Source organism: Pristiophorus japonicus, chromosome 19, assembly GCF_044704955.1.
Source record: "Pristiophorus japonicus isolate sPriJap1 chromosome 19, sPriJap1.hap1, whole genome shotgun sequence".
Lineage (NCBI taxonomy): Eukaryota > Metazoa > Chordata > Chondrichthyes > Pristiophoridae > Pristiophorus > Pristiophorus japonicus.
The window spans coordinates 15327957-15354770 of NC_091995.1; the positions used below are offsets into that span (position 1 = coordinate 15327957).

At 48.8% G+C, this 26814-nt stretch overlaps 1 protein-coding gene across 1 annotated transcript in view; it reads left to right on the plus strand.

Moving 5' to 3' along the window:
* The window catches only part of LOC139229749 (chloride intracellular channel protein 1-like), a 49323-nt gene extending 24826 nt beyond the window's left edge, over positions 1-24497 (plus strand). The window contains exons 2-6 of the mRNA XM_070861303.1: positions 8912-9021; positions 10423-10554; positions 14186-14292; positions 22481-22662; positions 24159-24497. Coding sequence (XP_070717404.1) covers positions 8912-9021; positions 10423-10554; positions 14186-14292; positions 22481-22662; positions 24159-24320 — 693 coding nt within the window. The 3' untranslated portion in view covers positions 24321-24497. The remainder of the gene's footprint in view (positions 1-8911; positions 9022-10422; positions 10555-14185; positions 14293-22480; positions 22663-24158) is intronic.
* The last annotated feature ends 2317 nt before the right edge of the window (positions 24498-26814 follow it).

Below are 26814 nucleotides of genomic sequence, written 5' to 3' on the forward strand. Positions count from 1 at the left end.
TGTAGCCACTGCTGTAATGTAGGAAACGTGGGAGCCAATTTACGCACGGCAACCTCCCACAAACAGCAATGTGATAATGACTGGATAATCTTTAGATGTGAGTTCAAGGATTAATATTGTCCAGGACACTGGGGAGAAATTTCCTGCTCTCCTTCACAATAGTGCCACGGGATCTTTTACATCCGCCCGAGAGAGCAGACGGGGTCCTTGCCTTAATAGCATCTCTGACAGTCCGGCGCTCCCTCAGCACTGACACAGGGGTGTGTCAGCCTGGATTACGTGCTCAAGTCTCTGGCGTGCAGCTTGAACCCACGATCTTCTGACTCTGAGGCGAGCGTGCTACCCACTGAGCCTCTGCTGACACCAGTGGGAGAAGATGCCGGGTGTGGCATGATATGTTGCTGGCTGAGTAACCCGAGAGGTCATTTAAAACTGAGATGAGGAGAAATTTCCTCTGAGGGTTGTGGATCTGTGGAATTCACTGCCTCAGAGCAGTGGAAGCTGGGAGATTGAATAAATTTAAGATAGAAGTAGGCAGTTTCTTAAACGATAAGGGAATAGGGGTTATGGAGAGCGGGCGGGGAAGTGGACCTGAGTCCATGATCGGATCAGCCATGATCGTATTAAATGGCGGAGCAGGCTCGAGGGGCCGTATGGCCTACTCCTGCTCCTATTTCTTATGTTCTTATGTCGTGAGTACAAAGCAAGTTGTGAAAGGCCGACAGAAATTCCAGATCGTCATAAGTGCCAACTGGTTCACTGATGTCCCTCGGGGAGAGGGAGCCTGTCTCTTTTTTCCCACCCCCAACCTGGTCAGACCCGCAGGTGATTCCAGTCCAACACTACAGGCTTGACTCTTGATTCTCTTTGAAGCGAGGTAACAGGCCGCCCACATGTAAACCCATCGCTGCAAAGTTCAGTGAAGGAAGAGCCTGCATTTATATGGCGCTGTTCACGACCTCGGGATGTCCCATAGCGCTTTGCAGCAAATGAAGCACTTTATGAAGTGTCGTCGTTGTTATAATGACCATCTCAAGCAAGTGACAGCAAAGCCATCTTCACCTTGAAATAAAGACTTGGATTTATATAGCGCCTTTCGCGGCCACCGGACGTCTCTAAGCGCTTTACAGCCAATGAAGTACTTTTTGGAGTGTCGTCACTTGTAATGTGGGAAACTCATCAGCCAATTTGCGCACAAGAAATCTCTCACCAAGCAGTGTGATAATGACCAAATAATCTGTTTTTTTTTGGTTATGTTGATTGAGGGATAAATATTGATGAGGACACCGGGGATAACTTCCCTGCTCTTCTTCGAAATAGTGCTATGGGATCTTCTCCATCCACCTGCGAGCAGACGGGGCCTCGGTTTAAAGTCTCATCTGAAAGATGGTACCTCTGAAAGTGCAGCGCTCCCTCAGATTTTTGTGCGCAAGTACCCTGGAGTGGGATGTAATACTTGCTGCTCAACTGGACATTCAATAGCACGGCCATCGCTGACTTCTCCAACCATCAACGTTTCTTGGTTGTGGGGGGAATGGTTACCATTGACCAGATACCTAACTGGACCAGTCTTTATCTACACGGTGCCTAAAGGGCAGGGCAGAGGGATGGCCTCGCAAAGTCTTTCCACCATCCATAAGGCTCAAGTCAGGATTGCGATGGAATACTCGCTGCTTGCCTGGATGGGTGCAGCCGCAACGACACTCAAAGCTTGGCTCCGTCTGGCACAGAGCAGTTTGCCTGATTAGTGCCCTTGCCACTGGAGTCCATGCCAGTGCACTGTGGCTGCAGTATCAGCCCTGGCTCGGTAGGTAGCGCACTCTCCTTTGTATCAGTAGGCTGTGGGTTCAAGTTGCACCCCAGCTACTTGACCACAGATTCTAGGTTGATGCTCAAGTACAGTACTGATGGAAATATGGGAAATAGGAACAGTAGTAGGCCATTCGGCACTTTGAGCCTGCAACGCCATTCAATCTGATCATTAAAAACATAGAAAATAGATGCAGGAGCAGGCCATTCGGCCCTTCGAACCTGCACCGCCATTCAATATGATCATGGCTGATCATGCAACCTCAGTACCCCACTCCCGCCTTCTCTCCATACCCCTTGATCCCTTTAGTCGTAAGGGCCACATCTAACGTCCTTTTGAATATATAGCTAACGAACTGGCCCCAACAACTTTCTGTGGTAGAGAATTCCACATGCCGATAACTCTCGAGTGAAGAAGTTTCTCCTCATCTCGGTCCTAAATGGCTTACCCCCTTATCCTTCGACTGTGTCCCCTGGTTCTGGGCTTCCCCAACATCGGGACCGTTCTTCCTGCATCTAACCTGTCCAATCCCACCAGAATTTTATATGTTTTCTATGAGATCCCCCCTCCTTCTTCTAAATTCCAGTGAATATAAGCCTAGTCGATCCAGTCTTTCGTCATATGACAGCCCAGCCTTCCCGGGAATCAGTCTGGTGAACCTTTGCTGCACTCCCTCAATAGCCAGAATGTCCTTCCTCAGATTAGGAGACCAAAACTGTGCACAATATTCAAGGTGTGGCCTCACCAAGTCCCTGTACTGCAGTAAGACCTCCCTGACCCTATACTCACATCCTCTCACTATGAAGGCCAACGTGCCATTTGCTGCCTTCACCGCCTGCTGTACCTGCATGCCAACTTTCAATGACTGACCGCTTGCTGCACCTGCATGTTTGAAACGGGTGCCATTTTTCTGAGACATTAAAGCGAGGCCCTGTCTGCTCGCTCAGGTGGATGTAAAAGATTCCATGGTACTTGGAAGAAGTGCAGGGGGGAGTTCTCCCCGGTGTCCTGGCCAATATTTATCCCTCAAGCAACATCACTAAAACAGGTGATCTGGTCATTATCATATTGCTGCGATGGGAGCTTGCTGTGCGCAAATCGGCTGCTGAATTCCTACATTACAACAGTGAATACACTTCAAAAAGTAGTTCATTGGCTGTCAAGTGCTTTGGGACATCCTGAGGGAGTGAAAGGCGCTGTATAAATGCAAGCTTTCTTGTTCTTGATGGACGACTGCAAGGTCAACTAGGCATAGGCAATAAAGCTGGGCGGTGTGGCCCACCTCCTCAGATTGTTCTGATGGCTCAAAAAACAATTCACAACTGGGAAGCTGTGACCAAGAGCCGTTCAAGGTGACTGTTAAATCTCCCTTTGTTACATTTGGGTTTCAGGGTTTTTAAACTAGTGTTTGTTCTTCCTATGAAAATCCAATAACCTCATGTATAACACATCCAAGGCACCGTGTATAGCACTGGAATCCTTGTAAAGCTTCACGCTGCAGTAAACCCTTCGTTCTGGTAGGTGACCATCCCCTTTGGCAGAGTCCCACTCGCTCCACCTCGACCAAAAGCCTTGCAGTGGATGGCGCAGACCGACGACAGACTCTCAATACGGGTTTAATCGGGTAGACCGAGAGATGATGTTCCCACTTGTGTGGCAGACCAAAACTAGGGGTCATAACTATCAGATATCATAGTTACAGCACAGAAGGTGGCCATCGAGCCCGTGCTGGCTCTCTGCAAGAGCACTTCAGCCAGTTTAACTGCTTTCTCAAACTGCCCTGCCACCTTCAACGATTTGTGCACACCTACCCCAGGTCTCTCTGTTCATGCACCATTGCACCATTTAGTTTATCTCCGCATTCTTTCTACCAAAATGTATCAGTTCACACTTTTCTGCGTTGAATTTCATCTGCCACGTGTCCGCACCATTCCACCAGCCAGTCTCTGTCTTCTTGAAGTCTAGCGCTATCCTCCTCACTGTTCACTATACTTGTGTTATCTTCAAATTTTGAAATTGTGCCCTGTACACTCACATCCAAGTCATTAATATATATCAAGAAAAGCAGTGGTCCTGGTACTGACCCCTGAGGAATATCACTGTGTACCTTCCATCTGTCGGAAAAACAACCATTCACTGCTACTTCTAAACCCCAATACTGGTTTGAAAGCATACTGCTCCTTCTGGAAATTGGGCGGTTTGTTTTTTGAAAAGTTTGAAAGGAATTGCATGTAACTGACGCACTGGGGTTTTCCCAAGAAACCGGCAGATACCAATTTAAAATAATTGGCAAAAGAATTGGAATTCTCTGCCCCAGGGAGCTGTGGAGAGTGGCTCGTTAAATGTATTTAAGGTGGAGATAGACAGATTTTTGAAGGATATTGGGAGTAAGGGTTGAGGGGAGCGGGTGGGGAAGTGGAGCTGAGTCCATGATCAGACCAACCACGATCTTGTTGAATGGCGGAGCTCGCTCGAGGGGCTGACTCCTGCTCCTATTTCTTATGATATCAGGAGATAAGGAGGAGAATTTAGTTTTTGTTTGTTTACACAGCGAGTTGCTGTGATCTGGAATGCGCTGCCTTAGGAATGTCACGGACCAACTGGGCTCCTGTGTTGTAAGATTTTTATGAAATCAGCCCAAGGTTCCTTTTGGATGGGACAAATTCTAACTCTCTGGCTTCAGTGTTGCAACAAATGGGGACCTGTGTGTTGCTCTCCCTTTTTCTTCTTGCTTCGCTCCTCATTTGTGGCCTAGTCGGAGAACCAAGAATCCCATTTCTGAACAGGAGGGAATCCAGGTCAGCGCCCTTCATTTTACTTAAGCAGAGACTTAACGGTAGCTCAGCAACTCCACGAAAGTCTAGGTGTCCGACATTGTCGGGCACATTGCAACAGCTCTCCGTTCGTTCCCCGGATGTGGCCATCGCGGGCAAGGCCGGCATTTATTTGCCCATCTCTAATTGCACCGTGGGAAGGTGGTGGTGAGCCGCCGCCTTGAACCGCTGCAGTCCGTGTGGTGAAGGTACTCCCACGTTGCTGACTTTGTCGTTGCGGTTTGGCACAACTTTTGGCCATTTCAAAGGGCATTTCAGAGTCGGCCACATTGCTGTGGTTCTAGAGTCACTTATAGGCCAGACTGGGTAAGGCAGTTTTGCTTTCTTAAAGGACACAAGTGAACCAGATGAGTTGTTACGGTAGTTTTATTATTGATACCGTTTTTTTTTTAAATTACAGATTTATTCAATTAACTAAATTTAAATTCCCCAGGCTGCTGCAGTGGGATTTGAACTTGCGTCTCCCAGTTTATTAGTCGAGGCCTCTGGATTACTAGACTAGTAATTTAATCACTATACATAGATTCTCGCGTCCCCACCCCACCCCGCCTCGCTCTGCCCACCCCCCCACCCCCTGCCCGGCCTCGCAAGGAGGTACTGGGGCAGATAATCAAAAGCTTCATCAAAGAGGTAGGTTTGAAGGAGTGTCTTAAAAGAGGAAAGAGAGTGGTGGAGAAGTTTAGGGAGGGAATTCCAGAGCTTGGGGCCTAGGCAGCTGAAGGCGCAGCCGCCAATACTGGGGTGATGAAAATTGAATGCGCAAGAGGCCAGAATTGGAGGAGCGCAGATATTACGAAGCATCAATTAGTGGCAGGCCTATCATCATGGGCAGTCCCTCAGAATCGAGGAAGACTTGCTTCCACTCTTAGCATGAGTTCTTGGGTGGCTGAACCGTCCAATAAGAGAACCACAGACTGTCACAGGTGGGACAGACAGTCATCGCGGGAACAGGTGGGTGGGACTGGTTTGCCCACGCGCCCTGGGCTTCATTTCTGCATTCTCTCTCTGCGGTGGACTGCACTGCCGCCTCCTGTGTATGTGACTTTGGTGTCTGCGACGGAGTCTGCACTGGCTGGTACAGCCCTGCCTCTCCCCCCCCCCCCCACCCCTTCACCACACTACCCACTGGTAAATGATTTGAGTCAAGCTATTGCAGCAAGAGGTGTAACCCGAAATGAGTCACTGGATAATTTTGATCTACCTACTCCATCGCCTCTATCCGTTAATAGTTAGTCACTGGGTGGGAGGGAATGGACCTTGAACTGATCTCTTCTACGTGGGCAATGAAATGCCTCATTCAAAGCATAGGGCGTTCACTACTCATCTGCCCTTTCTGCTAACTACCAGAATGTTTTTTCCCTGTCTCCCTGTCTCCCTGTCTCCCTGTCTCCCTGTCTCCCTGTCTCCCTGTCTCCCTGTCTCCCTGTCTCCCTGTCTCCCTGTCTCCCTGTCTCCCTGTCTCCCTGTCTCCCTGTCTCCCTGTCTCCCTGTCTCCCTGTCTCCCTGTCTCCCTGTCTCCCTGTCTCCCTGTCTCCCTGTCTCCCTGTCTCCCTGTCTCCCTGTCTCCCTGTCTCCCTGTCTGGGTAGCTCTCTCTCGCCTCTGTCATAAAGACAGAACTTGTGTTTATATAGCGCCTATCACGACCTCAAGACGCCCCGAAGAGCTTTGCAGGCCATGAAGTACATTTTGAAGTGTAGTCACTGTTGTAATGTGGCAGCCATTTTTTTCTCACAGCAAGATCCCACAAACAGCAATGTGATAATGACCAGATGATTTTTTTTCTTCGTGATGTTGGTTGAAGGATAAATATTGGCCCAGGACACCAGGAAGAACTCCCCTGCTCTTCTTCGAAATAGTGCCATGGGATATTTTATGTCCACCCGACAAGTTTGTAGGTTCGAGTCCCACTCCAGAGACTTGAGCACAAAATCAAGGTTGATACTCCCAATACAGGGAGATGTAAAAAATCATGCTGTGCGCAAATCGGCTGCCTGGTTTCCTACATTACAACAGTGACTACACTTCAAAAAGTACTTCGCTGGTTGTAAAATGCTTTGAAAAGTCCTGAGGTCATGAAAGGTGCTATATAAATGCAAGTTCTCCCTTTCTTTGCATGATATATTCTTTACAACATCACAAACGCTCATACAAGATGGCTCGACAGGAACTTGTCAGGTGACCTTGTCACGTGATTTTATTGTATTTACATGTAGTTACATTACCTCAGCAGTCCACTAGGTGGAGCACTATATTACATTTTGTATTTGTTGGCCAGGCTTGACCTTGTGCATATGCCTTTCCAGGAGGAGGCAGTGGATAGGGATTGGGAGCAGCAGTTTAGTTGAGGGCTTAAGTCTCTCCTTTTTCCAATTCTAGTGTCCCTATTGGCTGAGATCGGTGAATCCAGCACAAGCTGCAGACCAAACCTGGGACTTAATTGTTTTGTATGACTCCGTATTGTTGAAGGGTCATAGAATCATAGAATCTTGTGGCACAGAGGGAGGCCGTTCGGCCCATCATGTCTGTGCCGGCTGAAAAAGAGCTACCCAGCCTAATCACATTTTCCACCTCTTGATCTGTAGGTTGTGGCACTTCAAGAACATAAAATTAGGAGTAGGCCATTCGGCCCCTCAAGCCTGCTCCACCATTCAATAAGATCATAGCTGATCTACCTCAACTCAACTTTCCCGCACTGACGCCATATCCCTTGATTCCCTTATTATCCAAAAATCTATCGATCTGTCTTGAATATACTCAATGACTGAGCCTCCACAGCCCTCTGGGGTGGAGAATTCCAAGATTCACCACCCTCTGAGTGAAGAAATTTCTCCTCATCTCAGTCCTAAATGGTCGACCCCTTATTCTGAGACTGTGACCCCCGGTTCTAGACTCCCCAGCCAGGGGAAACATCCTCCCTGCATCTACCTTGTCGAGCCCTGTAAGAATTTTGTATGTTTCAATGAAACTGGCTGTCATTCTTCTAAACTCGAGAATATAGATGTAGTCTGCTCAATCTCTACTCGTAAGGCAATTCCCCCTCCCCATCCCAGGAATCAGCCTGGTGAATCTTCGTTGCACTGCCTCTGTGGCGAGTATATCCTTCCTTGGATAAGGAGACCAGAACTGTACACAATACTCCAGGTGTGGTCTCACCAGGGCCCTATATAATTGCAGTAAGACATCTTTACTCTTGTACTCATCCTCTTGTAGTAAACCTCAACACACCATTTGCTTTCTTAATTGCTTGCTGTACCTGCATGTTAACCTTCAGTGATTCGTGTACAAGGACACCCAGTGTACAAAGACACTTCAAGTGGAATAGAGGAGGCTGAGGGGAGACCTGATTGTATAAAATTATGAGGGGCCTGGATAGAGTGGATGGGAAGGACCTGTTTCCCTTAGCAGAGGGGTCAACAACCAGGGGGCATAGATTTAAAGTAATTGAGGGGAGATATGAGGGGAAATTTCTTTACCCAGAGGGTGATGGGGGTCTGGAACTCACTGCCTGAAAGGGTGGTAGAGGCAGAAAGCCTCACCACATTTAAAAAGTACTTGGAGGTGCACTTAAAGTGCCGTCACCTATAGGGCTACGGACCAAGAGCTGGAAAGTGGGATTAGGCTGGGTAGCCTTTGGTCGACTGGCACGGACACGATGGGCCAAAATGGCCTCTTTCTGTGCTGTAAATTTCTATGATTCTATGAAGTGCATATCCAAGTATTGATGTAAAGGGCCTTTATCTTCGAGTACTTGTCAACTGGGTTTGAATCTACTTCAGTCTTGACGACCAACACATGGAGACCTCAATCACAGGGTGGGTTTTGGATGACTCGGACCCTTGAGCTTATCAGAGCTCACCCTTGCAGAAGAGCTGATACAGTGTCCCCTCGAATAGAGTGGGGGTGGGTGATACTGTCCCTCCGACAAGGCAGCGACTCTCAGTACGGAGGAGAAAGCAGCCAGGGAGCTTTGCTCCTGATATCGTTTGTTATCCCGTGACCCTGCCAGAAAGTGTGTGTGTGTCTATTAATGGATAGAAGCAGGCTTGCCTGTGGTGCCTTCTGTGGTTGAATAGCTTGTCGTGTGTGTGTGTGTGTGTGTGTGTGTGTGTGTGTGTGTGTGTGATGAGCTTTTGGTTGAGGTACCGAACTGTGGAACTGCACCCAATGAGGGAGCTGATAACTGGAGGGGTAAAGGGCACGGTTCAAGGGGGTCGGGTATTGAACCTTGCTCTTGACTTGTCCTCTCTCCTCCTCCTTCTCTCGCAGGCTGGCAGCGATGGGCAGAGCATCGGCAACTGTCCGTTCTCTCAGCGGCTCTTTATGGTCCTCTGGCTGAAGGGCGTCACATTCAACGTCACCACAGTCGACATGAAGAGGTCAGTGGGGCGTACGTGGGGACTGGTGGGTGGGTTCAAAAGCCTTATCCTCGTGGAGAGATCTTCCGGAATGGCATGGCGGCCGTGATTTTAATAGCACAGAAGCAGGTCCATGCTGGTGTTTATGCTCCCCTCGCCCTACCTCATCTCCCCATCAGCATGTTTAAAGCCACAAGATCCACCAGCATAATTTACCCCTGGATCATTCGCGGTGTCGCGTAGGTAGCGAGGAGATTATGAAGTCATTTTGTTGAATGAGAAGAAATGTCACGCACTTGAACTCCTTTATTGGGCTTGTTTATTTTTCCATTGTCCAACTACTATTGGGTGTGCCTCCAGCCTCCAGCACCACACGGGCCGGAGCCTGGGACTTTCCTAGTCTCTCTGGCTCCATCACGTGGCCCCAATCATTCACTGTCTTTAATCCCTTGGGGGGCGGGGGCTCCAGGCCAATCCTGGAAGGTTGGGGCTCGACAGCCCTGACTGTGCCCCAGCTGCAGGCCTTGGCCACAGTACCGTTCCCTTCTGCACACATGTAACCTTTTCCCATTTCCTACCCCTGCATTCCACTGACCTCTTGAGCACAACTGCTAAATTGGTGGCTTGCAACAACTTATATTTATACGGCGCCTTTGACGCAGTACAATGTCCCAAGTCGTTTCGGAGGCGTGATTATCAACCAAAGTTTGACATCCCAGCCACATGAGGAAATATTACGGCAGATGACCAAAAGCTTGGTCAAAGAGGTAGGTTTTAAGGAGCATCTTAAAGGGGGTAGGGAGGTTTAGGGAGGGAGTTCGAGGTTTAGGGAGGGAGTTCCAGAGCTTGGGGCCCAGGCAGCTGAAGGCACGGCCACTGATGGTTTAGCGATCGGGGATGCTCAGGAGGGCAGAATGGGGGGGGGGGGGGGGGGGGGGGGTTGGCTGGAGGAGATAACAGAGATGGGGAGGGGCGGGGCGAGGCCATGGAGGGATTTGAAAACAAGGGTGAGAATTTTGAAATTGAGGCGTTACTTAACTGGGAGCCAATGTCAGTCGGCGAGCACGGTGGGTGATGGGTGAGCGGGACTTGGTGCGAGTTAGGACATGGGCTGCCGAGTTTTGGATCATAAGTTTACGTAGGGTAGAATGTGGGAGGCCAGCCAGGAGTTTTTTGGAAAAGTCAAGTCTAGAGGCAACAAAGGCGTGGATGAGGGTTTCAGCAACGGATGAGCTGAGGTGGGCCAGAGACCGCTGATATTACGGAGGATGTAAGGAATCTCATTCAGCCCAACCGCTGCTGGATTCGCGTGAATGTCTCGCTGGTTGAATTGACCAGTGAACCGGTCTCCTGAAATGTTGTACTCGCTATTTAACCCAAGATCGTTTTTGGTTTTTTTTCCCCCTTCGCTCCCGGATTTAGGAAATTTGAGAACAAAGTCCTGGAGGATTTGGCTCCTGGCGCTCAGCCGCCGTTTCTACTCTACGAGAATGAAGTGAAGACAGACACCAACAAAATCGAGGAATTTCTGGAGGAGAACCTCTGCCCTCCCAAGTACGTGCGTAACAATACAGAAAGCATACGGGATCCTGGGCTTCATAAATAGAGGCGTCGAGTACGACAGCAAGGAAGTTATGATGATCCTGTATAAAACACAGTTTTGGCCTCAACTGGAGTATTGTGTCCAATTCTGGGCACCGCACTTTAGGAAGGATGTGAAGGCCTTGGAGAGGGTGCAGAAAATATTTTCAAGAATGGTTCCAGGGATGAGGGGCTTCAGTTATGTGGATAGACTGGAGAGGCTGGGATTGTTCTCCTTGGAGCAGAGACGAGTGAGAAGAGATTTGACAGAATCATATAACCATAGAAGTTTATAGCACGGAAGGAGGCCATTTCGGCCCATCGTCTCCATGCTAGCCAACAAAGAGGCTATCCAGCCTAATCCCACTTTCCAGCTATAGGTCCGTAACCCTAGGCACTGCACTTCAAGAAGGATGTGAAGGCCTTTAAAGAGGGTATTCAGAAGTGCTCAAAATCATGAGGAGCCTTGACAGAGTAGCTAGCGAGAAACTGTTCCCATTGGTGGAAGGGTCGAGAACCAGAGGACACAGATTTAAGGTGATTGGCAGAAGAACCAAAGGCGACATGAGGATAAACTTTTTAACGCAGCGAGTGGTTAGGATCTGGAATGCGCTGCCTGAGAGGGTGGTGGAGGCAGACTCAATTCTGGCTTTCAAAAGGGAGTTAGATAAGTACCCGAAGGAAAAAAAAATTGATGTAGGGCGAGGGAGTGGGACTAGCTGAGGTGCTCTTGCAGAGAGCTGGCACGGGCTTGACTGGCCGAACGACCCCCTCTGTTCTGTAACCATTCTATGATTCTACATTCTCCTCTTTTTTCCCCCCCCCCCCCCCCCCCCCACCGGCTCTATTAGGGGACCCGTCCGGCATGTATCTGATCCTCCTGCACCATGTATTGGAGTTTGATATCTAAAGTCAGAGCATGCAGCTCCCCTCTGCGCGGAGAGAATCCTCTGTCCCTCTCGCTTTGTTCCCCATTTGCCTACCAGTAGAAAGAATCTTGCACTGTATACCCACAGCAAGGTCCCCAGATTTCACTCGCCCCCAAACTAGATGTCCCTCTCTCTGTGCCACTGCCTCTCACCAAGATGCTGCTGCTCCTAACAGGAAATGCAGGGCCCCATACCCACCCCCATTCCCCAATCTGCCTGTCTCTCTTTCACCCCCCCCCCCCACCCATTCGAGCCCCAACCATCACTGACTCGTCACCATCTCGCTCTTGCAAACCCCACTCCCCAATCTGCCTCTCCTCATCCCTCATTCTCCCTCTACCTGACAATCATTCTCCCGGTTCCCTCTATCTGACCCCCAGTCTGCCCCACTCTCTCTTTCTTTCTCCCCCTGAGTCCCAATCTCCTGAGCCCCTATTCCCAAGTCGCCTACCCTCTGCTGCTCCCCACCTCCCCCCCCCCCCCCAAAAAACCCCGGTCCCTGGCACCCTTTCCCCAATGTGTGCCCCCCCCAATCCCCAAGTCCTAACCTCCCAACTCTTCCTAGTCTACCTCCTTTACCCGCCCGAGCTCCTGACGGTGTTTCGAAGGTCGGTGGATTACTGCGTCACGTGGGCAGGGTGTCGTCCCTTAAAGTTTTGCACCTTCGGTTTCTGTTTGGCGTGCAGCCGTCTTTGACGATTGTACTGAGTCGGGAATGTTGGACAGGACTTCGGGAGAAATCCCTGCACTTCTTTTCAGTAGTTTTTTCACCACCATGTGTATGGTAGCATAGTGGTAATGTTACTGAACTGCTAATCCAGAGACACGAGTTCAAACCCCACCACGGCAGCTGGGGGAATTTAAATTCAGTTAAATCATGGAATCATAGAAAAATTCCGACACAGAAGGAGGCTATTTCGGCCCATCTTGTACGTGCCGGTCGAAAAAGACCAACCCAGCCTAATCCCACCTTCCAGTACTAGGTCCGTAGCCCTGTAGATCACGCCTCTCTAAGTGTGCATCCAAGTATTTTTTAAATGTGGTGAGGGTTTCTGCGCCTCCCACCCTTTCAGGCAGTGAGTTCCAGACCCTCACCACCCTCTGGGTGAAGGAATTTTCCCTCATCTCCACTCTAATCCTTCTACTAACATTTAAATCTATGTCCCCTGGTTACTGATCCCTCTGCTAATGGAAGTCGGTCCTTCCTATCCACTCGATTTCAGCTCCTCATTATTTTATACACCTCAATTAAACCTCCCCACAGCCTCCTCCTGTTCCAAAGAAAACCAACCCAGCCTATCCAATCTTTCCTCATTGTTGTGGAAAAATATTTCCGAGACTGTATAATATATAAAGAGGTTTATTAAATCAGAGACAAAGCTTTGGGAGAAGTGTTAGGGACCCCTGTCTCTGAACCACTTCTCAAATTGGTATCTCCAGTGAGGTTCTTTTATCTTACAAATTACATCACTTTACATCACATGCTTTAGCACTAGTCCTTAAGTCTAATCATCGCATTACAAGGTTTACAAAGCTTTTACTATCCAAGGCTGAGCTCTTGATATAAACCAGCCTGCATTGTGACAGGGCATTATAAACAAGTGCAGGCCTTTTGGCACCGGTATAAACAAACATACCCAGCACTTATCTCTCCAGTCGTTCATTATTTCACTTTCCTATCTCCATAACTCAAGGCCAGCATACCTTGAAGTCTAACTGTGTTTTTTTTTAATATAAAGCATAATGCATCAGTATTGTCCCTTACAAAATTCATTAAAGGGGAAAATAAAAACAAAAATGTTTGGTCCCGTATACTAGTCAAGTATATGTCCAAAAATCCGCTCCAACACTCGTAGCTAAAATTCTCCAGTCCTGGCAACATCCTCGTAAATCTCCTCTGTACTCTCTGTAGCGCAATCACATCTTTCCTGTAATGTGGTGACCAGAACTGCACGCAGTGCTCCAGCTGTGGTCTAACTAGTGCTGTATACAGTTCCAGCATAACTTCCCTGCTCTTGTATTCTATGCCTCGGCTGATAAAGGAAAGCTTTCTGTATGCCGCCTTAACCACCTTGTCTAACTGGCCTGCTACCTTTAAGGCTCTGTGGACATGCACTCCAAGGTCCCTCTGTTTCTCCACTCCCCTCATAAATCTGCAAAAAAGGTTAATGTCAGTAATGTTGACCATGAAACTACCGGATTGTTGTTAAAAACCCATCTGTCCTTTAAGAGAAAGAAATCTGCCATCCTTACCCGGTCTGGCCTAGATGTGACTCCAGACCCACAGCAATGTGGTTGACTCAGTTGCCCAAACACACACACTCAGGCTCACCACCACCTTCTCGAGGGCAATTGGGGATGGGCAATAAATGCTGGCCACCCAGGAACAAATAAGTAAAAAAAAAAAAAAAAAACCTCTACCCAGTCCACAGCTGAGACTGCAGGGCCTCCAGTTCGATGCCTTGGTGTCTAGTTAAGTGATGCCAGCTGGGAGGCCATACATCAACCCCTGGACTAGTGACGGAGAAAAGCTTCTGAACCCCAACCTGTGACCCTTAACTGGACAGGCCCAGAATTGGTACCCCGTGACCTCCAGTCACGTGCCCTCACTCCACTCATTTTCACCCCCCCGTCCCCACCCTCCCTGTTTCTAATGTGTTTTTTTTTATTTTAAGATATCCACGACTTGCAGCAAGGAACCCAGACTCCAACGCTGCCGGGAGTAATGTCTTCTCCAAGTTTTCGGCCTACATCAAGAACTCCAATCCCGGCATGAATGACAGTAAGTGGATCGGTTTTCTCTTGGGGAGCGCAGCCTCTGTTGGAACTCGGCAGGACTGGGAGTGGGGCGGGATTGGGATTGGGATTGGTTCATTGTGTCAGCAGATCGAGCCTTCCTATTGGCAAAGGGGACTCTCCCTACCGTTTAGGTGTCGGCCATCATCATGGGCAGTCCCTCGGAGTCGAGGATGACTTGATTCCACCCTAGAAATGAGTTCTGAGGTGACTGGAGAGTCCAATGCAGGACCTACAGTCTCTCACCGGTGGGGCAGATGCTGTTTGAAGGAACGGATGGGTGGTGAGCCTGGTTTGCCTCACGTTTGGCTTCAGCTTGCTCTCGGCGAAGAGACTAGAGGTGTTCGGCGCCTTCCCGGATGCTTTTCTTCCACTTTAGGCGGTTTTGGGCCAGGGATTCCCAGGTGTCGGTGGGGATGTTACGTTGTTTTCAAGGAGGCTTTGAGGGTTTCCTCGGCCCACCTGGGGCTCGTTTGCCGTATCGGAGCTCCGAGTAGAGCGCTTGCTTTGGGAATCTTGTGTCGGGTATGCGGGCGATGTGGCTGGTCCAGCAGATCAAGTGTGGTCAGTGCTTCATTGTTGGGGATGTTGGCCTGAGCGAGAACACAGGTTAGTGTGCCTATCCTGCCAATGGCCCACACAGATGTCGGCCATGGGTCCTGCTCCAGAGATTTGAGCACAAAAATTGTTTTTCTCTTGGGGAGCAGCCCCTGATGGAACTCGGCAGGACTGGGGAGTGGGACGGAATTGAGATTGGGTCATCGTGTCAACAGATTGAGCCACTCCTAAACGCAACATGGATTCATGAAGGGGAAATCATGTTTAACTAATTTACTGGAATTCTTTGAGGATATAACGAACATGGTGGATAGAGGTGTACCGATGGATGTGGTGTATTAAGATTTCCAAAAGGCATTCGATAAGGTGCCACACAAAAGGCCACTGCAGAAGGTAAAGGTTCGCGGAGTCAGAGGAAATGTATTAGCATGGATAGAGAATTGGCTGGCTAACAGAAAGCAGAGAGTCGGGATAAATGGGTCCTTTTCAGGTTGGTAATCGGTGGTTAGTGGTGTGCCACAGGGATCGGTGCTGGGACCACAACTGTTTACAATATACATAGATGATCTGGAAGAGGGGACAGAGTGTAGTGTAACAAAATTTGCAGATGACACAAAGATTAGTGGGAAAGTGGGTTGTGTAGAGGACACAGGCTGCAAAGAGATTTAGATAGGTTAAGCGAATGGGCTAAGGTTTGGCAGATGGAATACAATGTCGGAAAGTGTGAGCTCATCCACCTTGGGGAAAAAAACACAGTAAAAGTGAATATTATTTGAATGGGGAAAAATTACAACATGCTGCAGTGCAGAGGGACCTGGGGGTCCTTGTGCATGAATCCCAAAAAGTTAGTTTGCAGGTGCAGCAGGTAATCAGGAAGGCGAATGGAATGTTGGCCTTCATTGCGAGAGGGATGGAGTACAAGAGCAGGGAGGTCCTGCTGCAACTGTACAGGGTATTGGTGAGGTCGCACCTGGAGTACTGCGTGCAGTTTTGGTCACCTTACTTAAGGAATGATATACTAGCTTTGGAGGGGGTACAGAGACGATTCACTAGGCTGATTCCGGAGATGAGGGGGTTACCTTATGATGATAGATTGAGTAGACTGGGTCGTTACTCGTTGGAGTTCAGAAGGATGAGGGGTGATCTTATAGAAACATTTAAAATAATGAAAGGGATGGACAAGATAGAGGCAGAGAGATTGTTTCCACTGGTCGGGGAGACTAGAACTAGGGGGCACAGCCTCAAATATGAGGGAGCCAATTTAAAACCGAGTTGAGAAGGAATTTCTTCTCCCAGAGGGTTGTGAATCTGTGGAATTCTCTGCCCAAGGAAGCAGTTGAGGCTAGCTCATTGAATGTATTCAAATCACAGATAGATAGATTTTTAACCAATAAGGGAATTAAGGGTTACGGGGAGCGGGCGGGTAAGTGGAGCTGAGTCCACGGCCAGATCAGCCATGATCTTGTTGAATGGCGGAGCAGGCTCGAGGGGCTAGATGGCCTACTCCTGTTCCTAATTCTTATGTTCTTGTGTTAAGTACAGAGGGAGCGCTGCACTGTCGGGGGGGTGCCATCTTTTGGTTGAGACATTAAGATCCCACGGCACTATTTTGAAGAACAACAGGGGAGTTAACCCCAGTGTGCTGGCCAATATTTATCCCTCAACCAACATTATTATCTCACTGCGGTTTGTGGGAGCTTGCTGTGCGCAAATTGGCTGCTGCTTTTCCAACTTTACAACACTGGACAAGTACTTCACTTGCTGTAAAGTGCTTTGGGGCATCAGGTGGTCATGCAAGGTGCTGTAGAAATGCAAGTTGATTCTTTTGAGTGAAAATTGAAGGCAACGTAATCGAGGGGTACAGCCCACCAGGTGGGGCCATGGAGCAGGGTTTATCTTGGTGCAGTACCGCACTGTTGCTCAATTCTTTTTTTTTTAAAAAAAAAAAGGACGCATGTCTTCTTTCTGTGGGTTACCCGTGACCAACTCTCTTCCCCCACCCACCCCCAGGAGTGCGTTGACTGCTTCAAGGCTCCGCACGCACATCCCTTTCTCTGGTGGTCATGCTTCAGAGGTCGGCCTAGCTGGTGACTGTTGGTAGGCTCATCGGTGGGCGGGGGAGGAGAGGGGCCGGTGTCCGAGCAATCCTTGTCCAATATTCAAGGGTCACTGGAATAGAGATCAGGATCCTCCCTTGCAGTGGTCCCGGCTAAGAGCAGTTCACTCAGCCTCAAGGAATTGAATCCGCGGCCTTCCTGCTGGAATCCGTGGTGGGGGGGGGGGGGGGGGGGAATGACTAATTTTCAGAATCATGGAGCACAGGAGGAGGCCATTTGGCCCATCGTGTCTCTGAAAGAGCTGTCCAATCAGTCCCACTACTCCCTGCCCTTTCCCCGTAGCCCTGCAGATTTCTCCTTTTCATGTATTTATCCAATTCCTGTTTTGGAACATTTCTATTGAAACAGCTTCACCCTTTCAGGCAGTGCATTCCAGATTGCAATAACTTGCTGCGTTAAAAAAAAACATTTTTAAATCTCCAATTCCCCTCTGGCTCGTCGCCAATTATTTTAAACCTGTGTCTGCTAGATAAGAGCCCTCCTGCCAGTGGCAACAGTTTCTTATTTTACTCCCTCAATAGCAAACATAGTTTTTAACACCACGTATTAAATCTCCCCTTAACCCTTCTCTGTTCTAGGGAGAACAACCCCAGCTTCTCCAGTCTCTCCACAGAACTGAAGTCGCTCATCCCTGGTACCATTCTGGCAAATCTGCTCCTCCAAGGCCTCGACGTCCCTCCTAAAGTTTTTTAAAAAAAATACAAAAGCAAAATACTGCAGATGTTGGAATCTAGAATGAAAGCAGAAAATGCTGGAAATCTCAGCGGGTCAGGCAGCATCTGTGGAGAGGAAGCAGAGTTAACGTTTCAGGTCGATGACCCTTCCTCAGAACTGGAGTGGCGTTATCATTTGAATTCGGCCCATCATCCCTTTTGTGTCTCTCATCTTTCCTGCCTTCCACCCTATCACAGACCTTCCCTTTTGTTCATTCTTCCCCTCCCCCTTTCAGTGCTTGTTAAGAATCTGTTCTCTTCGAACACACTCCATGTCTGACAAAGGGTCGTTGACCCGAAACGTTAACTCTGTTTCTCTCTCCACAGATGCTGCCTGACCTGCTGAGATTTCCAGCATTTTCTGTTTTTATCCTAAAGTGTTGCGATATATGGGATATCTCAGTTGTGTGGGGCGGACTGGTTGGACCGGGTGCTCTTTACCCGTCCGCCATTGTTCATAGGTTTATATGTAACCTTCAGGGCTGCTGACTGAGGGTGTGCAGCTTTGTCAGCCGGCGTGGACACGATGGGCCGAAATGGCCTCCTTCTGCACTGTTAGATTTCTATGTTTCTTCTATGTGTCTAAAGTGCGGTGCCCAGAATTGGACACAATACTCCAGCTCAGGCCCAACAAGTGATTTTAGAAAGGATTAGCGTAACTTCCTTACTGTTGTACTCTATGCCTCCTATTTCTAAAGCCCAGGATCCCGTATTTAGTAGCAACTTGCTTGCTCCCGGTTAAGCAACGCCTCGATTTCAAAATTCTCATCCTGGTTTTCAATTCCCTTCGTGGCCCCTTTAAATAAAAAAAAAATCATTCACAGATGTGGGCGTCGCTGGCAAAGCCAGCATCTATTGCCCATCCCTAATTGCCGTTGATAAGGTGTGGTGAGCCGTCTTCTTGAGCCGCTGCAGTCCGTGCGGTGAAGTGGTTTTGTCGTCGTGGCTTGCTAGGCCAATTCAGAGGGCAGTTAAGAGCCAACCACATCTGGAGTCACGTGGGCCGCACCAGGTAAGGTCGACCGATTTCCTTCCCAAAGGACATTAGTGAACCAGATGGGCTTTAACGCCTTTAATGTACTAAAGCATCCTAAGGTGCGTGACCGGACCGTTCTGAAATAAAACTTGTCAGTGAGCAGCAGCAGGACGAGATATTGGGACAAAAACTTGGTCAAAAAGGTAGGTTTTAATGAGTGACTTAAAGAGAGGGGAAGAGATTTAGGGAGCGGATTCCAGAGCTTGGGGCCAAGGAAGCTGAAGGCATGGGCACCAATGGTGGAGCGATTTAAAATTGGGGATGCTGGAGAGACCAGAATTGGAGGAGCACAGAGATCTCGGAGGAGATTAGAGATCGGGAAGGAACGGTAGCATAGCGGTTATGTTACTGAACTATCAATGATTCGGAGACGTGAGTTCAAATCCCACCATGGCAGCTGGGGAATTTAAATTTAGTTAATTAAATAAATCTGGGATATCAAAGCTGGGTGTCAGTAATGGTGACCGTGAAACTACCGGATCGTCGTAAAAACCCATCTGGTTAACCAATGTCCTTTGGGAAGGAACTCTGTCATCCTTACCTGGTCCGGCCCATATGTGACTCCAGATCTGGTTGGCTCCTAACTGCCCTTTGAATTGGCCTAGCAAGCCACTCATTTGCACCAAACCACTACGACAAAGCCACTTCACCACACGGCCTGCGGCAGCTCACCACCGCCTTCTCGAAGGCAATGAGGGATGGGCAATAGATGCTGGCTTTGCCAGCAATGCCCACATCCTGTGAATGAATTTTTTTTTAAAAAGGGACCACGCAGTGATTTGAAAACAAGGATGAGAATTTTGAAGTCGAGGCGTTGCTTAACCGGGAGCCAATGTAGGTCGGCGAGCACAGTGGGTGAGCAGGACTTGGTGCGTGTTATGAACTTGGATTGATTGGAATAGGTGGAACGCTGTACCACAAGAAATGGTTGAGGAAAATAGTTTAGATGCATGCAAGGGGAAGCTAGATAAGCAAATGAGGGAGGAAGGAATAGAAGGATACACTGCTCGGATGAGTTGAAGAAAGCTGGGATGAGGCTCATGTGGAGCATAACCACTGGCGGGGACCTATTGGTAACTGAATGGCCTGTTTCTGTGCTGTCATACTTGGAGTTCTGGGTGAAGTTCGTGGAATGATGAGCTGGCATGAAGAACAGACTGAATAATTGCCACATATATGACTTGCCTTTTCGAACTCCTTTGAGAATGGAAACTAGCTGGGCCTGTTTCTTGTTTATGTTTAATGAGCTGGGAGCAGCTCGTTCTGAGTGAGTTGTGGTGAAGTTCATTCCAGTGCTGCTATTCGGGCTTCAGATGTGGGTGTTAAGAGTTGGTGAAGTCATAGAATGGTTACAGCATAGAAGGAAGCCATTCGGCCCGTCGAACCCATGCCGGCTCTGCAAGAGCACCTTAGCTAGTACCACTCCCCCGCCCTTTCCCCGTAGACCTGCAAAAATGTATTTCCTTCAGATACTTATCAAATTCCCTTTTTGGAAAACCATGATTAAGTCTGCCTCCACCACCCCCTCAGGCAGTGCATTCCAGATCCGAACCACTCGCTGCATAAAAAAGTTTCCCCTCGTGTCGCTTTTGGTTCTTTTGCCAATCACCTTAAATCTGTGTCCTCTGGTTTTCCACCCTTGCGTCAAGGGGGACGGGTTCTCCCTAGCTACCCTGCCTGGACCCCATGATTTTGAACAACACTATCAAATCTCCTCTCACTCTTCGCTGCTCTAAGGAGAACAACCCCAGCTTCTCCAGTCTATCCACGTAACTGAAGTCCCTCATCCCTGGAACCATTCTCGTAAATCTCTTCTGCGCCCTGGCTTAAGGCCTTCCCAGCCTTCCTAAAGTGCGGTGCCCAGAATTGAACACAGCACTCCAGTTGGGGCCGGATTACTGAGTGGAACAGAAGCTCTTCTCTTCCTCTTTGGCCGTTCTGTTTCATTCCTTCTCGTTTGACAGCCCTTTGTTGCCTTGCCAAAGTGACTTTATTTTTCCTGAGTGTGGCTGTCACTGGGCAATCTGTCAACCGGTGGGGGGGGGGAGGAAAGAGGAGCCATATCTGAAGTAATGGAGCTTGATTCTTTTCTCTCACTCTTTCTCTCTCTCTCCCCCCCCCCCCCCCCCCCGGCCAAACTAGGCACCAACTCACCCACTTTATTTAGAGGCTGAGTGACCATGTATGTGTGCGCACAAGTGAGTGTATGTATGGTCTGATGTTGGTTCCTCCTTGCACGTTGCCTTTGCAGCCTGACACCCCTCCCCAGAGATCTATAGGGGTGATTTTAACCTGGCTCATCTGGTGGGAGTCCCGTGCGATCGGTTTTACATCCCCGCCCGATATTACTCTCTGCTACGGAGAGTGAAATCGAGTGGCAACGCGTTAACCCAGCCTTGCACTCAATCCACTCAGCTTCCTGACAGGCGGGGTTAGGTTACAATTGCACCCAAATTGCGGTGTCGACCCCTGGGTTGAACTCGCTCTGAGCAGGGACCCGTCCATCTTCTGACTCTCTGCGATACCAGTTTGTGGTCCTACATTAGGTTTCCATTCACTTTGAATTTTCCTGACACTTTTACCCGACCCCCTTTCACACCACCCTCCCTCCCCAGCTCCCCACCCCCCACTCCACATTTCCTCCCATCAACCTTGGCAAACTCTCGTCAAACTCTCGTCAAAAGCTCTCACTGCATTCATAGCTTCCCTAAAGTCTAAAAAGAAATTCTTGGCTCCTGTTTTTCAAATTCAGCTCGAGTGCATTTTTCTTAATGGCTCCCCTTGCACCATGACAATTAGGCCAATTCATTGTTTAATTGTAGTCACTGTTGTAATGTGGGAAAAGTGGGCAGTCAATTTGCGCACAGCAAGCTCCCACAAACAGCAATGTGATAATGACCAGATAATCTCTTTTTTTTTTTTATGTTGATTGAGGGATAAATATTGGCCCAGGACACCATGGAGAACTCTCCCTGCTCTTCTTCGAAGTAGTGCCATGGGATCCTTTACGTTCATCTGAGAGGGCATGCGGGGCCTCTGTTTAATGTCTCATCCAAAAGTGCCGCACTCCCTCAGTACTGCACCGGAGTGTCAGCCTAGATTTTTGTGCGCCAGTCCCTATAGCGGGATTTGAACTCGTGACTTTCGGACTCTGAGGCGCGAGTGGCTACCCATTGAGCCGCGGCTGACACTGTGCAGTGTCCGACCGTCTCTCGAGTGATTCTTCTTTCCACTTCCATAACATCACCCGTCTCCACCCATGCCTCAGCTTATCTGCTGCTGAAGCTCTCAACCATGCCTTTACTACCTGCAAGACTTGACTATTCCAACACACTCCCACATTCTACCTTGCGCAAAATAGAGGTGATCCAAAACTCAGCTGCCAACTCGCACCAAGTCCTGCTCACCCGTCATCTCTGCTCGCTGACCGACATTGACTTCTGGTCAAGCAATGCCTCGATTTCAAAACTCTCAGCCTTGATTTCAAATCCGTCCATGGCCTCACTCCTCCCTATCTCTGTAATCTCCTCAAGCCCCCCCCGCCCCCACCACTACCACCCCCGTGATATCTGCACTCCACAAATTCTGGCCTTTTGAGCATCCCTGATTATAATCGCTCCACTATTGGTGGCCGTACCTTCTGTTGCCTAGGCCCTGAACTTTGGAATTCCCTCCCTAAACCTCTCTGCCTCTCTATCTCTCTTTCCTCCTTCAAGACGCTCTATAAATACTAGCTATTCTCTCCCTCAGCATTGGAGAAGGCTCTCGTGAAATCCCTGTTGAAGCTGGACGAGTTTCTCAACACACCTGTACCCGAGGAGATCGACGAGAACAGCACTGAGGATATCACGGTGTCCGGCAGGAAGTTCCTGGACGGGAATGAGCTGACCCTGGCTGACTGCAACCTGTTGCCCAAACTCCACATTGTCCAGGTAAAAACTGCCATTTTATTTTTAATGGCGTCGAGAACTGGAACCTTATGATGAAAGTAGTTGAGCTTTTTGGTGTTCCGTGGTTCAGTTGCCTCTGAGTCAGATGGTTGTGGGTTCAAGTCGCACTCCAGGAACTTGAGCGCACAAATCTAGGCTGACACTCCAGTGCAGTGCTGAGGGAGTGCTGCACTATCGGAGGTACCGTCTTTTAGATGAGACGTTAATTCGAGGCCCCATCTGCCCTCTTGGGGAGATGTAAAAGATCCCGTGGCACTATTTCGAAGAAGAGCAGGGGAGTTATTCTCGGTGTCCTGGCCCAATATTTATACCTCTATCAACATAACAAAAAGAGATGATCTGGTCATTATCACGCTGCTGTTTGTGGGAGCTTGCTATGTGCAAATTGGCTGCCGTGTTTCCAACATTACAACAGTCACTAGACTCCAAAAGTAGTTCATTGGCTGTAAAGTGTTTTGAGGCATCTGGTGGCCATGAAAGGCGCTATATAAATGCAAGTCTTTCTTTCTTTCCCTCTTGTAGAATTATACAACACCAAAGAGGCCGTTCGGCTGTCCTATTAGTCCCACTCTAACCCATCCCCCACCCCACACCCGTTCTTTCCACATCGCCCTGCAAATTTTTCCACTTTTCAAGTATTTATCCCATTCTCTCCTGAAAGTTATTGTTGAATCTAATTCTATCACTCGGGGTGAAATCATCATAACTCGCTGTGTAAAATAACTTCTCCACATCTCGCCTGCCAATAGTCTTCAATCTGTTACTGTCCCTCTTGCTAGCGGAAACAATTTCTCCTTACTTACTCTTATTGAAACCCTTCATGCTTTTGTACGCCTCTACTGAATCTCCGTGTAACCTTCTCTGCTCTAAGGAGAAACTGGGGTGGTTCTCCTCATAACTCAAGTCCTTCGCCCCCTGGTATCTTTCTACTAAAACTAGTGCGGGTTTGAGGCAATCCAGTTGAAGTATATGAATAGAATTGAGAACATTGATTATTGTGGTGAAAGGGTGAAAATTCAAGCGATTAGAGGAGTTTGCCCAAAAAAAAAGTGGGTAACTTGGGAATACAAAGTAAGGCGGCACTTTCTAAACCAAAGGGTAATGAGAGATACCAGAGTGAGGGGCTCCGCCATTCAGTAAGATCATGGCTGATCTGATCTTGGCCTCAACTCCCCTTCCCTGCCCGCTCTCCATAACCCTTGCCTGCTCTCAACATTCAAAAATCTGTCGATCTCCACCTTTAAATATATTCAGCGACCCAGCCTCCACAGCTCTCTGGGGTAGGGATTTCCAAAGATTCACGACCCTCCGCACCCTAACCCTAACCCCTGTTTTAAATGGGCAACCCCTTATGCCCCCTAGTTCTAGTTTCCAGAATCTAGTTCTAGAATCTGTAAAATTGTATGTTAGCAGATTGTGTTGAGGGAGATATTTATATTTTTCTTTATAATAATTAACTCCTCCCTCCCCTCCCTCAGGTGGTGTGCAGGAAGTATCGAGCCTTTGAGATCCCTCAGCAGTTCGTAGGAATTTGGCGGTACCTGAAGAATGCTTATGACTGTGAAGAGTTTGCCCACACCTGCCCCAAGGACGAAGAGATCGAGCTTGCGTACGCTTTGGTGGCCAAACCCCTCAAATAAGGATCCCGCCGGTCAACGGGGAACAACCTTAACACAAGATAAAACGAGAAGTTCCACCAATGTTGCCGGATGAGGAGCCGCGTAAAATCTCCGTAGAGTCGCGTTGGCCGTTCTGATAGTCAATCCTTTTTTTTTTTTCCCCTGTGTCTTTTTTTTTATAAAAAGAAGTATTACTTGTCCAATGTTCCGTGGTCTCTCTCTCTCTCTCTCTCTCTCTCTCTCTCTCTCTGCCCTTTATTTGCTTTCCTGGAGTATTTCCTCAAAATATATATTTATGTTTAGTCGAAGCCTGCGTGATTGCTTTGGAAACGAGACTCTGGCCGAAATTGCCTCCCTCCGTGCTGTAAATTTCTATGAATTACAGGCCCTTTCTATTCCATCTCGCCTCAGAGGGCAACCCTCACCCCAGTCTCTCTCTCATGGGTGGGAGGTGCAAGGTCAAGGGATGATGGCTTTCCTCTTCCTGATCAGTTGGAGGCTGTAGAATTGGGCCTCGTGTGGGAATTGTGGGGGGGGGGGGTCGGAAAGGAGGGTGGCTAAAGCGTCAGGAAAGTCACCCTAGTGCATTCAGGGGTGAAGACTGTACAAATGGTTGGGGATGGGGTTGAAGGGAGGTTTGGCCTGAATCGGGCATGTTGTACCTGACCCTGGTGCTCTCGATCCTGAGGCCGGTTACCTCGGACGGGAAGTCTTGCGTCGCTCGCACCCACTCCTTGTCCTTTTGCCTTGACCAGTGCGATGATGGGGATAGATTCCATTTGCTTAGCATTCCTGAGAATTCAGTCAGCAGCTTCAATGGGAAGGAACCGTGTGGGCGAGCCGAGGGGAGGGGGGTGGGGGGGGCACTCCTACTTTGAGGCGGAAATGTGCAGTTACCAGGAAAGGAACAATGTGGCGGGAACTTCGAATGTTGCGCGGGAATTTCACCTCATTGGAGCACAGGCTCGCTATCTTTTTTTTTCCACCTCCCTTCCTCGTGAATATTGCATGAGTTTAAAAAAGCCCCCTTTCTCGCCTCATATGTACTTTTCCTACATTACAACAGTGACCACGCTCCAAAAGTACTTCATTGGCTGTAAAGCGCTTTTGAGACGGCTGGCGGTCGTGAAAAAGCACTATATAAATCTAAGTTTCTTTCTTTCATACCCTCTTGAAATCACCATTAACGTCGAGGCGAATCGTTACGGGAGCGACCGGTTTGTGATGCCCTCGGCCGTTTGGTAATGGCTGCCCACCTGCGGCCCCCAATCTTTATTTTTGTCTGCCGCTTCCTCCCTGGAAACCCTTACCCACCACCACTTTGAATTGAACCCACTCCCTTTAATTTAAAAAAAAAAGCCCAGTGCCGCCAACGCCATGGAAATTGCTACCGAGGCTAGTGCCAGTCATGGCTCAGTGGGCAGCGCGCTCCCCTCTGAGTCGGAAGCTCGCGGGCTCGAGACAGGGCTCGAGACAGCACTCGTGAGACTTGAGCACATAATCCAGGCACGGCGCCTCCCCAGTGCAGTGCTGAGGGGAGCGCTGCACTGTCTGAGGTGCCATCTTTCTCAGTTGAGATGTTAAACTGAAACCCCATCTGCCCTCTTGGGTGACACCATGGCTAGGGTATCTCTCCGAACCGGCGATGAACAAGTTTATAAAAAAAAAATGCAACACTGTCTGATAGCTGTGTCAATACACCACGCAATGTACAGATCAGAAAAAGTCCCTGGTTCCCAAAAAGTCAGTTTGCAGGTGCAGCAGGTAATCAGGAAGGCGAATGGAATGTTGGCCTTCATTGCGAGAGGGATGGAGTACAAAAGCAGGGAGGTCCTGCTGCAACTGTACAGGGTATTGGTGAGGCTGCATCTGGAGTACTGCGTGCAGTTTTGGTCACCTTACTTAAGGAAGGATCTACTCGCTTTGGAGCGGATACAGAGACGATTCACTAGGCTGATTCCGGAGATGAGGGGGTTACCTTATGATGATAGGTTGAGTAGACTGGGTCTTTACTCGTTGGAGTTCAGAAGGATGAGGGGTGATCTTATAGAAACATTTAAAATAATGAAAGGGATAGACAAGATAGGCAGAGAGGTTGTTTCCACTGGTCGGGGAGACTAGAACTAGGGGGCACAGCCTCAAAATACGGGGGAGCCAATTTAAAACCGAGTTGAGAAGGAATTTCTTCTCCCAGAGGGTTGTGAATCTGGAATTCTCTGCCCAGAGAAGCAGTTGAGGCTAGCTCATTGAATGTATTCAAGTCACAGACAGACAGATTTTTAACCATTAAGGGTAATGGGGAGCGGGCGGGTAAGTGGAGCTGAGTCCACAGCTAGATCAGCCATGATCTTGAATGGTGGAGCAGGCTCGAGGGGCTAGATGGCCTACTCCTGTTCCTAATTCTTATGTTCTGCTCCCCTCATCGCGGTAACACAATTGCCCTTTATGCCCGTGCGTTTAGGGAGGAGGAAAATCACCCGATCTACCCACAACCGCCACTTCCTGATGAAGGAAT